The 14,400-nt window shown below is 47.2% G+C and overlaps 1 protein-coding gene across 1 annotated transcript in view; it reads left to right on the top strand.

Moving 5' to 3' along the window:
* The window catches only part of SORD (sorbitol dehydrogenase), a 35,449-nt gene extending 31,959 nt beyond the window's left edge, over positions 1–3,490 (top strand). The window contains exons 8-9 of the mRNA XM_027554119.1: positions 909–1,030; positions 1,958–3,490. Of these exons, the coding sequence (XP_027409920.1) occupies positions 909–1,030; positions 1,958–2,123 (288 nt within the window). The 3' untranslated portion in view covers positions 2,124–3,490. The remainder of the gene's footprint in view (positions 1–908; positions 1,031–1,957) is intronic.
* The last annotated feature ends 10,910 nt before the right edge of the window (positions 3,491–14,400 follow it).

Raw genomic sequence — 14,400 nt, 5'->3', positions numbered from 1 at the left:
TTGCCAGCCTTCACATATAAGGCAGTTTTTATTTTTTTAAAGCATTTTAATTAATTATTTATTGGCCACACCGCTTTTGGGATTTTTTAGTTCCCCCACCAGGGATCGAACCTGTGCCCCCTGCAGTGGTAGCTGGGAGTCTTAACCATTGGACCACCAGGGAAGCCCCTAGGGCAGTTGTTGAACCACAGAATTCCTATGGCCCTCCCCATTGGTATAGTGCTTGGTAGTTGGTGGCCCCTTAGAAATTTGACCCTCTGTCTTGTGGGTAAGTACTCTGGAGGAGAAAGTGGCTGACACTGACATCTGGTACTAAGTAAAGCTTTGAAAGATGCTCAGAGGCTGCTGAAGGGTCAGCCTTGGTTGCAGGGGAGATCCTCATTGCTCTCTGGAGAACTTTTGCTGTTTCCTGGGGTGCTGTGGGCGGCAGGAGATGCTCCCACTGTGCCTCCACTGGTAAAGTGCATTCAGGACCTTTAACGGAGACCGTGTTCACTCTGCTGCTCTGCTGAGTTTGGTTAACATGCTAAAGAGTTCAGCTGTATAAAAAGAATCAAGCTTTCTGAAATTTCTGGATATTTACCTATTTTTATGGCAACAGTGGGCTTTTCACATGGTGCCAGTGGTAAAGAACCCACCTGCCAGTGCAGGAGACATAAGAGACACAGGTTTGATTCCTGAACTGGAAAGATCCCCTGGAGGAGGGCATGGCAACCCACCCCAGTACCCTTGCCTAGAGAATCCCGTGGGCTGAGGTGCCTGACAGGCTATATAGTCCATGGGGTCACAAAGAGTCAGACATGACTGAAGCAACTTACCATGCATGCATCCTCATGGCAACAGGGCTACTGTGAGTGGAGTCTGTATTTTCTCATTTTCTTAGCTTTCTGTCCTTACCTCTTCTTCAGGCCACTCATTCTGGTGGGACCCTGGTGTTGGTGGGGCTGGGCTCTGAGATGACCAGCGTGCCCCTCGTGCACGCAGCCACCAGGGAGGTGGACATCAAGGGCGTGTTTCGATACTGCAATACGTGAGTATGTTGTGGGTGAACCAGGGTGGCAAGCGGCCAGCAAGTCCAAGGGAGGCCCTCCACGGCCTCTGGGACCAAGAGGCTCTGCCTGTTTATTCATGAGAGGCACGCCTTGGCCGCATTGAGAGCCATGCGATATGATAAGGCCCCAAAGAGAGAGCATTCACTCCTGGTTAAAGATGGGAGGGCAGAGCTGACAGGTCTGTAGGGAGAGAGTGAGGGAGGGAGATTATGAGGCATGCTCTTCTTGAATGTCTGCCCCTCATCGCCCAGGCGCTCTCTTTTCCGGTTCTAAGTGGCCAGATCTCCATCTTCCCTCTTTAAAGAGAAGGAGAGAAACGAGGGCAACCACAAGAACTCCAGTTCCTTGGTTCTCACTCCCAGTCCCCAGATCCCACCCTGACGGGGTCTAAATAAATGCCAACATGTGTTTTGTGGCTCGATCCTCTCCCTGCTGGGGAACTCTGTCCAGGACCATCTTCCCCACTAGTGGCCCTTTCTCCCATTTTAGAATTTGTATCTGTCCTGTCAACAGAGTGCTGTTTTTTCCTGTAAACTCTGCCAAATGAGCTGCTACACGGTGTGATTAGATCATCCTGGGCTGCCGCCCTGAGGCTATCTGCCTCTTCACTGTGGCTTACATATGCCTTAGACCTTCATGCCAGAGAAATTCTAGGCTTCATGGCAGACATTGCATTTGGGAACAGACTCTGTACTCCTGAATTACAAGTCATAAGATCATTTCCACCCATTGTTGGCCTGTAGAACCGACCTTGCAGAACCACAAATCTACAAATAAATGTGGTCAAAAAAAAAAAAAAAACAAAAAACTAGTAAGTGTGGCCAAGCTGATCTTGTGCTTGGTAGTTTTGGGGCCCTCCCTGTTTCCTCCTGAAGGTTGAGTGTAATGCTTGTGATCTTTTCCAGATGGCCGATGGCGATTTCAATGCTTGCATCCAAGTCTGTGAATGTAAAGCCCTTGGTCACCCATCGGTTTCCTCTGGAGAAAGCTCTGGAGGCCTTTGAAACATCCAGAAAGGGTTTGGGGTTGAAAGTCATGATCAAGTGTGACCCCAACGACCAGAATCCATGATGTGAATTGAGCTCTGTCATTGTCCCCACTCTCAGCATGTTGGAGTTCAGTGGTTGACTGGGAGTGGTGGAAGTTTCTTTTGAGTAGTTAGAATAATTAAAATAATTCATTGTAAACAGAGAGCCGTACGCTGGGGAATTGTGCCTTAAAAACACAAGTAAGATATGGCAGAACCAATACAATATTATAAAGTTTAAAAATAAAATAAAATTTAAAAAAATAAAAATAAAAAAACACAAGTAAGGAGAATTTGGGGGAACTTGTAGTCAGGATGACCTGTTTATGCTGATCAAAGTTCAAGTAGAGCAGAGCTTGGCAGGCAGGTGCTGGGAACTCCCCTTCTTCCTGGAGTACCTGGAAGTTGAATAAGGAAAGAAATCTGCCCATTGAATTCCTGCTTCTATTGTGACTGTGGCCAGATGGGAGATGGTAGCTCAGGTAAGAAGAGACCATTTACAACTTTATCAAGACTTAAGTGGCCCAGAAGCTGATTTTCACAAAAATCTGCAGCTCCGGGTTGAGGGTGAAAGGTTGTGAACAATTTTACTTCAGAGCACAGTGCCTCTCCCTTGACACTAGGGCTGTTAGGTTTTATGACAAAAGGAGAATAAGGGACTCACTTTCCTGGATCTAGGACACATAAAAATCGAACAAATAAAATCACAATCTCATGTGAAATCAAACCAGCTTGTATTCCTTAAATGTAGAAACAGACAAGGAACTTTGCAGCACTCCTCTTCAGATCCTGAGAATTCTGTGTGACTTACTTTGCAAGGTGAAGAATCACCTTCCCAATGTGCCCCGCCTGAACCCTTTTGCACATTTGGAGGCAGCCTCTGCAGGCTCCTTTGTTACTAGGCAACCAGGAGGTGCCTACTTAAGGGTCCTCATGGGAGACCTTAAATCGTGTACAGACTAGCCCAGGAGAGTTTGGGCAGTACACCTGTCTTACCCCACAGGATTAGCATGCCCTTCTAGGCTCAAAGTTCACTAATGATTATTAGACAATTGGTTTAGTTTCAGTCTTTATGAGCAGGAAACTTTCCCTCCTCAAAGCCAATTAAGGGTCTTTGTACCTTTCTGTCTGAGTGATAGCTCCAACCTTGTCTGTTTTAATTATGGGATTTTCCTGGGTAAGATTGGGGTCTAAATCACACCATGCCATTTGTGACTTTGAGGTTACTGGTCACGAATGAAGATACAATAGCTGGGACATGATTTGGGCTACAGTCCTACCCCTCAGATCAGCTAGGGTTGGCAGGTGAGTTTGAAGAGGTTCTGGTTTTCTTGTGACCAGGGAAGGCTGTAACCAGCGCCTGGAGTTCCTCAAATTGATTTGGGTAATAAATTCTGCTTGTAGTACATGACTGCTGCCCCCATTTGTGGCCCTGTTTGGGGAGAAATTGACTTTGGTTACCCATTTCACCAAAGGAAGTATCTGGGGTTTTTGAAAGTGACTCATTTTCTGCATCAAGTACAATTTTCATTGACTGTTGAAAACTTAATGATCTCTAATCCTCACAGCAAGCCAAATATAATTATTTTACAACTAAGGAAATAGAGAATCAAGTAATTTGCTTGAGATCTCACACTACTTTTCGTTTCTCGTGTTACCTTTGGAGTTATCTTGCGTTTACACATAGCACAGGCACAGCACTCAGGAGCCACACCACTTCCTTCCCCAAGTCCTGTTTAGGTAGGGCCCAACTTGCTGGCTCCCTTCTCTTAAAACTCTTTCCAGCTCAGTGATGCCCAGCGTTCTTGAACGTGGGCTGAGAAAGACTCTTCCCTTTCTAGATGGAAGTCTTCCAATAGAAATACCCCTAAAGGAGGTGGCCTCACTATGTTAAATTCACAAGTAGCCACTCTTCCTCTGACTGTGATTTGGCGGAGAGAGGAAGCCACTGAACCTGAAAAGGACTTAGGAGTTGCAGTGGGGACTCCTGGAAAGGCAGGAACACCAAGGACAAAAAACGTGGCTCAGTTCACAATGGTGATGGGGCTAGATCTTCTGTGTTAAGGCCTTAGAGCCGCTACTCCCTGGTCTGTTAAATGGGCTTCCTGATACCTCCATGCAGGCAGTTTCAAGGAGTGAATGGGCTGACTGAAAACAGTTCAGGAAACACTTTCCATTTCCAAATCCTCCCAGAGCTCTACCTACTGTGATGTTTCACAGCTTCCCTAGCAGGGGCAGAGAGCGTGGTTGGTGGGAGAGGAAGTGGTATGGGATGAGGGGCCAGCAAGTCCTCCAGGTGGCGAGAGGACCCATGTCAGTGAACTGAGCTGGTGCTGGGGCCCCTTCTCTGCATCCTTATTAAGATGTTCCCTCCACTGTTTGGAAGGGGTTGCAGGAAGCCCAGAAATTCAGTTCTCCTGCCACTTTCCCTAGATATTCAATAAATATTGATTCAGTGAATCAGTTGCGGAAACAAGAATATGAATTCCCCACGAGCTCCCCAAACTTGGGTGGCCTTGCTGGACTCTGTGTGCTCTGTCACTGATGTGTGGCACCGGGTAATACTGAGGACCCCACCCAGCTGGCACTCCCAACTTGGGTGGAGACCTGAGAAGAAGGACCCAGCAGGCTAAAGGGTACAAGGGAGAGGCTGCCCCCTGGACCTCAAAGGAGACGGGGACACAGCTCCAACCACTTCCTCTTGCCGTCCACATTTGGCTACGGTGGATGCTGTCATAAGTCACGTCTGGATCTCCCGTCCCTGGGTGTCAGGCCATCCCAGTCACTTCTGCGTAGCACAGTCCTGCCTCTTCCTTCCTGGTTCCTATCTTGCTCCCATTGGGAGAGCAAAGGAGTCTCAAGGGAACTCAGTTGGACCAGAGATTAAGAGTTGGGGGAAGAGACAGAATTTATTGGATATTTGCCTTTCCCCAGAACTGTCCTCTGTACATGATATCAGTCTGGGCTTGGAGTACAGAAGCCAATATACAAGACCCACATGCCTGGGTAGCAGGCAGGTCTCCAACTTCACTGTCGCATCCACACACCGAGGTCACCGAGGTCCTTGAGGGCTCAGGGAGGACGGCAGTGAGGTGGCCTGGCTGGGAACTCATCACCCGAGGGGAGCATCTGTCAGGCAGCAGCAGAGGTTCTCCGGTGCAGCCGCTGCCATCCTGAAGCAGCACAGCTGCACTCCCACGGCCTCCCTGTCTCCCTCCTGACTGTCCTCTCTGCTTAAAGCCTCTCTGAGTCAGACCCTGAGTTCCTTCCTTGGGTACCTAGAAGTGGTAACAGGATTCATGTAAGATGTTTCTGCCAAAAGATCTTTCAGTGGATCTTAAAATCAGCAGGAGCTTCTTGAAGGTGATGTGTTGGAGAGAAGCCTCTGTCCTCTAGGGTCTTGCACCCATCAGGCCTACAAGAGGCAGCTTGTTGTGAAGGATTTGGTGCAGGAGTCCTGGGTTGTATCTAATCCCAGGCCTGCAGCTAATTCACTGTGTGACTTCCCAAGTCACTTTCCCAATTCAGGCATTGGTTTCCTCCATTGTTCATGGAAGGGTTGCACTGGTCTCTTTTGAGTGCTGATATTTTACAAGGTTCCCATCATCCAGAGGCCCTGTGGAGTAAGGACCCCTTTAGGGGTGTCCCTTAGGCTCTAGATGTGAGTGCTCTTCTTGGGTTTCAGTTCCAGTCTTGTCTGTATGTTAATGGGTGGCTGGAGGGAGGAGAGAGGAGCTGTCTGTAGGAACACCCAAGTTCTTGGCATCACCTTATTCCACTCCTTAGCCTCAGGCCCTCAGGTGTGACCCTGAGGTGGAGGTTGCAGGCCCAGAGCTGGGCCTGGGGAGGTGTGGCCCCATCGTTGACTTCCCTGTGTGTGGGCAGAGGCACAGCCTGGCTGTGGTTCTCCATGTAGGATCTCCAGGAGGGGGAGCCTGATGTGGGACTTGGTTTCCTTGCTTAATGGGGAGAGCCTCAGCAATTGTAGTTATCCTCCCATTTGTGGGTCATCCGCTGGGGGATGTGTGACTTGACTATCCTGCCCCTCCTAATTGTCTTGTTGTGAGTCCTTTATTCCTTTTTTGGCTGTGCTGGGTCTTCATTGCTGGCCTGTGGACCTTCTTCAGTTGTGGTGCAAGGACTTCTCGTTACAGGGTGCAGGCTTCTCTAGTTGATGATTGAGAGCTCTAGGGTACCTGGGCTTTCCAGCTGTGGTGCACAGGCCTAGCTGCCCTGTGGCACATGGAATCTTAGTTCCCTGACGATGGACCAAACCTATGTCCCTTGAATTGGAAGGCAGACCCCCAACCACTGGACCACCAGGGAAGTCCTGTGATTCCTTTACATCTTTAGTTGTAGATCTTTTCTGCTAGTTTTCAGGTCTTTCTCATTAATAATTTGCTCTGTAAATAGTTGTAATTTTGGTGTGCCTGTGGAAGAAAGTGAGCTCAGGGTCTTCCTACTCCACCATCTTGGCCACTCCCTTAACTGTGTCATACATCATCATTCTACATCACCATATCCCATCATATGGATGTACCATTATTTATAAAGCAAATCACAGTGGTTTGGATATTTGGATACTCTGCAGGGTTTCGAGCTTATGATAAAGTTTCAATGACTATCCTTGTACATACATTTTCATGCTTCTAACTTACTCTTTCCTGAAGTTGTATTTTAGAATGACAATAGCTGGGTTGAAGAGTTTACACCTTTTAAAGGTGTCTTGGTTAGAAAAGAAAACAGAATATTGAGACCACCTAAGAAAATCTGAGTTTGGGTGTGCCTGAGTCCACGTACAGTGTTGGAGGACTCTGCAGAGTAGGAGAGCTTTCAAAGATGGGGTCATACAGCCACTGGCGCTCTGGCTTCAGGCCAGCCCTGGGAAAGCTGGAGACTTGGGCCTCCACCATCTGTAACCTGAACAGGACACCATTTCTTCAGTCCTTCATCTTCTTATTAGTAAACTCAGTATCCCTTGTAGCAGGATGTGAGAACAAACAGCCCCTGTAAAGTGCTGGCGTAGGATTCATGGGGAGCTGTGACTGGATCACTGTGGAGCAGGGGACCCTCCCTGTAAGTAAACTTATACTAGAAGGCTCTCGAAAGAGGATGAGATGGCTGGATGGCATCACTGACTCGATGGACGAGAGTCTCAGTGAACTCCGGGAGTTGGTGATGGACAGGGAGATCTGGCGTGCTGTGATTCATGGGGTCGCAAAGAGTTGGACACAACTGAGCGACTGATCTTTATCTGTAGAAGGCTGTCTCCGCTCCACCAAACTTCAATGCCAGGGCACTCTGAGAGATAGTCACTTCAGTAAGTCACTTGGAGGAAGTGAGGATGGTGTGTATAGAATGTTCCTTTTGGGCCCTGACCTCTCTTATATATGCAAATCAACGTGGTATAGAAAGAATTCAAATAGTTAATAAGATGCAAATCTTGGATTCTCAGACCTTGCAGACTGACAGTTTGTAGTACTCTTTTGGAATTTCTGAGCAAGTGATTAAAATACAATTGTCACATTGCTTTTTTAAGCACATATGTATTTAACGCTGTGCTTATATATGTAGCTTAACAATGTGGATTTTCAAGTTTGCTTGCATATTTGTGTCACGTGTTTTCAGAAACACTAAAGTGAATCATTTCCCTTGTCACCCTCTAAATGGGATGAGATAGGACTGCCAGCATTTATAATCTCAAGGATTGATGATTCTAAGGAACTTCTGGAAAAACTGCTAAGTAAGCAGAAGAGAGGAAAACGTATGAGCTTAGAGGGAGTGAATGAGGAAAAAGCTCAGAGGAAATGGAGCCAGTAATCTAGGGTAAGGTGAAGAAAGTGACTCAGCTGTGACCTTTGGAAACTGGGGCTGCTTGTTCTGGGGAACAACAGCTGGGCTTACAACACATCACGGGGGCAGATAGGCTCTAGCCAGAGCTCCCCTGGGCACCCCAGACTTGGCTTCCCCTGGTGAAAAGTATAGTGAAAGTATTAGTCGCTCAGTTGTGTCTGACATTGCAACACCATGTACTGTAGCCTGCCAGGCTCCTCTGTTCATGGGGATTCTCCAGGCAAGAATACTGGGGTGGGTTGCCATACCCTCCCCCAGGGGATCTTCCTGACCCAGGGATCGAACCCAGGTCTCCTACATTGTAGACAGATTCTTTACTATCTGAGCCACCTACCACATACAAAATTCCCACATCTTGCTGCACACCCAACAAAACTAGAACTCGGCTGGTCCCTAAAGCCATACTGCCTCTTCCAGAACAGGGTTCCAAAGGGAGTGAATCTTCCAGGGGAAAGACAGATATTGCTGGGGTTGGCTGAGGAAAAGTTTTCTGTCATTCAATATGCATCTTGTCATTGGCCCAACTACCAGAGAAGCTCTCCTGCATTTGGAAGCGGTGATAAAGGAAGAGGCCAATGGGGTGTTTGGATGTCTTGGGCTCCCCATAGAAAGAAAGAGGTAGGTAGTTACATGTTAGGCTAGTACATTTTCTTATGACCTTGAGCAACTCAAATTCTAAAAGCCTCGGGTTCCTTATTCTTTAAGTAGGAAAGATAACACCTACCTCAGGGTGGTCACAGGGGCAGAATGAATGGCTCCATGACTGTGGCCCTGCCCCTTCCTCACCAAATCTCTTGTCTTCAGCTGGTAAATGGGCAGGGTGGATAATCCCCAAGGCTTTTCCAGCTCTGTGCCTCAAGTTTGCAAAAGTGCTTCAAAGAAGTTCCCAGAGTGACAGGAAAGGCTCAGCCTGCCCATGACCCAGTGTCCTCTGCTTTTCCATAAACCTGTCAGGGCTAGGAGGAGGAGATGGCACCTAGACGTGGAGGCCAAGCAGGACAAGTAGGAACCAGGTAACTGCATTCAGTAGCTCCCTTTTATCTGCCTGCCCTGCTCTGCCCCTGTGAACACCCAGGGGAACCCTGCACCCAGGAGCCCTAAGTAAGTGATTGGTCCCTACTGGCTAGGGTCTCCCTAAGGCCATGGCTATGCCTCTTACCCACATTATGGAGGTACCCCTCAATGGCTGGTGCAGTGCCTGGTGCTCACAGAGGGAGCTCTGGGAGTGTCTGTAGCCTGATAAGTAGCCTAATCTCACTCTGAGCTCTGAGCCATTGCTTCTCAGCAGTCGGCCTGAGCTGATCCCAGAGCAGCTATATGTCCTCAGCATGTTTCACTGGGTAGCAGAGAAAGGACCTGGGGGTATGTCCAGAGCAAGAGGAGGGCTCACCTGCTTTTAAAGCCCCCTGCCCTGGAGACCCATCAGAGACAGCCTGGGGTCCAAATGAGATGGGGCAGCTGAGTAGGATCTCATTGAAGAACAAGGAGTGAGAGCAGCTGCCCCTTTCAGACCTCTTTGGTTTTAAGGGGGCCTGTGGGGACCCTGTGGTATGATAAGAACAACTCTGGGCCACAGGCAGAATCCTGGGTTCTGGATCCAGCCCCCCCCCTAAGTTTAGGAGATCCATTTAGTTTATTTGTGTGTTCCTAGGCATCTGTCATCGGAGAAGGCAATGGCACCCCACTCCAGTACTCTTGCCTGGAAAATCCCATGGACAGAGGAGCCTGGTAGGCTGCAGTCCATGTGGTCGCTGGGAGTCGGACACAACTGAGCAACTTCACTTTCACTTTCATGCATTGGAGAAGGAAATGGCAACCCACTTCAGTATTCTTGCCTGGAGGATCCCAGGGACGGGGGAGCCTGGTGGGCTGCCGTCTATGGGGTTGCACAGAGTCGGACACGACTGAAGTGACTTAGCAGCAGCAGCAGGCATCTGTCACAGGGGCAGTAAAACCTCTCAGTAGTGTCATCTATGCAGTAGGATACTAAGCTGCTGTGGAAAAGAATGAGGGGATAGGTATAACAGCCAACCTCTTGAATGTTTACTATGGGCCAGACTCTTTTTAATTAATTAATTTATTTATTTTTGGCTATGCTGGGTCTTCATTGCTGCTAGTGGACTTTCTCTAGTTGCGGTGAGCGGGCCCTACTCTTCATTGTGGTGCACAGGCTTCTCAATATGGTGGCTTCTCTTATCGCAGAGCATGCGCTCTACGATGCACAGGCTTCAGTAGTTGTGGTGTAGGGTCTTAGTTGCTCCACGGCATGTTGAATCTTTCCAGACCAGAGATCGAACCTGTGTCACCTGCATTGGCAGGCAGATTCCTTATCCACTCCGCCACCAGGGAAGTCCTGGGCCGGACTCTTTTCTGAGAATGCTAGGTATCTTAACTCATTTCAACCTCACAACAACCCTATGGGATTAGTATTCCTTCCATTATAAACCTGAGAAAACTGAGTTACAGAGATTAAATAACTGCCTCAGATCCTCCCCGACCCCATACATACATATGTTTGACTGTGTGTGGGGGAAATTGTTTAGAAGGATAGAAACCAAACTGTTAATGGTAGTTTACCCCAGAGGAGAGGATTTGAGGGAGGTTTCATGGTGTCTGAGGGGAGGGGAACAGAAGGACTTTCATCATTTTTTTATCTCTATTAGTTAAAAAAGTTTGACCAGTATCATTTTAAAAAGTGAATAAGGATGTCACAATTCACTGTAGCTTTCAGAGTCAAATGAAGAAGTGCATGAGCCGTATCATGAACTCCCAAAACAGAGGACACACTCCATTCCCAGAAATCCTTCAGCTGCAGCCAGTTCCAAGGAGCATGGAGAGGTAGGGAGCCACCCAATCTTGATTACAACCCCACCCCTGACCCCTAGAAGACCCTTGGCAGGCTGGGCAAGTTGATCTGTTATATCATGGGCCCAGGAGTCACTTGAGAAACCTCAGGACCATAGGGTGGAACCACGGGTCTGAGAAGTGAACTGTTTGTCTCCTTGTGTTATCTCTTGGTCTTCTTAAGTAAATCATGTCCTTTATCTGATGACTAAGGGAGTAACCACTCTTATGGGGGCAGTAATTGGCAAGTCTTCCCTCTAGTTCTGGATGCCTGCATCTTTTGGACTTAGCAATGTTTTGTGGACTCCATGACACTGAGTTCTGTTTGTTGGTTTATTTTTCTTTTTAATTTATTTATTTTTTAACTGAAGCATAATTGCTTTACAGAATTTTGTTGGGTTTTGCCATACATCAGCATGTTTGTGTCTTTTTTAATATAGTTTAAAATTTTTTTTGGCTTTGCTGGGTCTTCATTGGTGTGCAGTCTTTCTCTAGCTACAGAGAATGAGGGCTACTCTTTAATGCAGCACTCAGGCTTCTCATTGCAGTGGCTTCTCTTGTTGCAGAGCACAGGCCCTAGACACTGTGGCTTTAGCAGTGGGACGCATGGGCTTAGTTGCTCCCCAGCACCTGAACCCAGGCCAGGTGAGGCCTGTTTCTTATAAAGTGATCCTTCGTTGGGGTCACTAGCACTGATGAGGTAACCGTGTCACACTGATGTCAACAGATCCAAAGGTAAAAGGAATTCACAGATGTTCTTTCCTTCTAGAGATGCCATCTTTAGGGAGGTCTGGTTGTGGAAGGGGAACACAGCTCAAGTCTGGACCAGTAGAATGTGGACTCCAGCCCAGAGATGAGTTTGTACAATTGACCCTTATCCTTCAAGGATGGTTCCCTCCTCCAGAGACTTTTCCTAAACTCTCTCACAGCTCTACCACTTATTTTGGTGTTTAATCAGTTATTTATTGTGTGATGTAATCTATGTACCATAAAGCCCGAGAGAATCTGCTCTGTGCCCAGCACTTTGCTAGGCAGTGGAAAAACGACAGTGAACAGCAGGGGCCCAGGCCCTCCCTTCTAGGAGTTCACAGCATAACAGGAAAGACGGACCTTGAACAAGCACTGTGCTTGCAAGTGTAATGAGTTACTGCACTTTCTCCCCAAAGCTGGACTGATTTTTCACTCCCAGAGGGCTGGGATGTGTCTTGCAGTCCTTTTGAGCCCTGTGGGATCTAACATGACCTGTCACAGCAATTGGTCAATAAATGCCATTTGAATAATTAACAATGAGAAACAGATTATGAAAATGTTTAACTGTTTCTTTTCTTAAATTAGGTATATATGCTCAGTCGTGTCCTACTCTTTTTGACCCCATGGACTGTAGCCCACCAGGCTCGTCTGTCCATGGAATTTTCCAGGCAAGAATACTGGAGTGGGTTGCCATTTTCAACTCCAGGGGATCTTGCTAACCATGGAATTGAACCTGCGTCTCTTGAGTCTCCTGCATTGGCAGGCAGATTCTTTACCACTAGTGCCACCTGAAAAATAATATTTATATTAATTTCAAGTATACAACATAATGATCCATATTGTGAGACGATGACCACAGTAAATCTAATTAACATCTGTCACTGTATATAATTACAAATTTTTTTCTTGTAATGAGAACTTTAAAAATCCACTGTCTTAAAACACCTTTCAAATATGCAATACAGTATCATTAACAATAGTCACCATGCTGTAGTTTGGGTTTTTTTTTAAATAATTTTATATATTTTTGGCTGTGCTGGGTCTTCACTGCTGCACAGGCTTCTCTCTAGATGCAGCGAGTGGGGGCTACTGTCTCTGGTTGTGGTGTGCAGGTTTCTCATTGCAGTAGCTTTTCTTGTTGCATAGTGCAGGCTCTAGGGTGTGTGGGCTTCAGCAGTTGCAGCGAGTGGGCTCAGTAGTTGTGGCATCCAAGCTCTAGAGCACAGGCTCAATAGTTGTGATGCATGGGCTTAGTTGCTTTGAGGCATGTGGGATCTTCCTGGACCAGGGATCAAATCTGTGTCTCCTGCACTGACAGGCTGATTCTTTACCACTGAGCTACCAGGGAAGCCCCTGATTGTTTCTTGATCGCCTTCTCTTTCTATACCATTAGACGCACCAAGATGGAAAAGAGCAGAAATTCTGAGATTTCATGGGACCTGGGTTCAAATCCTGATTTTGCTTGTTCCTTCTTGGATGTTTGTGGGCAATTACTCTCTGAGCCTCAGGTGCCTTCTATGTAAAATGAGAGCAACAATACCTTCTCCAAAGAGTTAATGTGAAGATTAAATGAGGCAATTTGTATAAATGTGGTATAGAGCCTAGAACACACACCTTTAAATGTTTGTTTCCTTCTCCTGCCCAACTGAACCTTGGATGGAAGGTCAAAGAAGGGCTTCTATTTCCTAATACAGGGCTTCTGTTCAGTTAGGATAATGAGCACAGAGGGAAATGGTAAACTTTTAGGTCTGGAAGTGGTCTTAGTCTACTCCCTTCATTTTCTCGGTGAGGAAATTGAAGCCCAGAGGACTCTGGTGATTTCCCTAAGGTCACACAATGATTTTAGTAGTAGGGCTAGAAACAGAACCCAGGTACCGACCCAGCATCCAATGCACTCGGGGCAACTTCTCCTACAACTTTTTATTGCCAGCCTCTCACTCTCAGAAAAGGGAGTGTCTTCATATTACAGTTTATCTGAAGTCTCTGCAGGGAGGAAAATAATTCCTGAGAAGGTGGTTGGAGAGATTCCCAGTCCTTTACAACTTCCTGGAGACTGGGCAGGGACGTTAACTCTCCTTGTCACATTCCAGGAAATACCAGGAAGGAGTGACTTCCACATGATCTGCGGGCCTGATGTCCCTAGAGGGTAGGGCAGGCCTCCCCTCCCCCTTCCTAGAGAGATGGGAAGGGGAGAGAGCAGTCAGCACAGGACAGACCTGGACTCAGAACAAGTCACTTGGACTTCCCTGGCTGCCTAATGGTTAGGAGTCTGCACAGGTTTGCTCTTGATCCCTGGTCCAGGAAGATCCCACATGCCACAGGGCAACTAAGCCTGTGGGCCATAACTACTGAACCCGAGCTCTAGAGCCCGTGCTCTGCAACAAGAGAAGCCAGCATAACGAGAAGCCCCTGCGCTGCAACTAGAGAGTAACCCCGGCTTGAGGCAATTAGAGAAAGCCCACATGGAGCGAGGAAGACCCACAGCCAAAATTAAATAAGTAAACAAAATTTTTTTTTAAAAAGGACAAGTCACTTAGCATCACTCAAGCCCCAAATACTCCAAACTCCTCAGAATATGGAGCTGTGACTCCTAGAGCTTCAACCTCTCTTAATAATAACTGATAACAATAATAATATTGCTATGTCCCAGACACAGTTCAGGGCTATCATACATTATCTTTGCCTGAACGCTTACATGCTTTTGAGAGGCAAAATAAAGTGGTAGTTAAGGGCCTGGTCTCTGGTTAAAACTTCCTGGGCTCAAATCCAGATCTCTCACTCACATATAGGGCAATACAGCAAAAATCAAGTGAATTAGTATGTATAAAGCATTCACCATAGCACTGGGCACACAGCAAGCTCTGTGTGCTTTAA

Source organism: Bos indicus x Bos taurus, chromosome 10, assembly GCF_003369695.1.
Source record: "Bos indicus x Bos taurus breed Angus x Brahman F1 hybrid chromosome 10, Bos_hybrid_MaternalHap_v2.0, whole genome shotgun sequence".
Lineage (NCBI taxonomy): Eukaryota > Metazoa > Chordata > Mammalia > Artiodactyla > Bovidae > Bos > Bos indicus x Bos taurus.
This window is presented reverse-complemented; position numbering and strand designations above follow the sequence as displayed.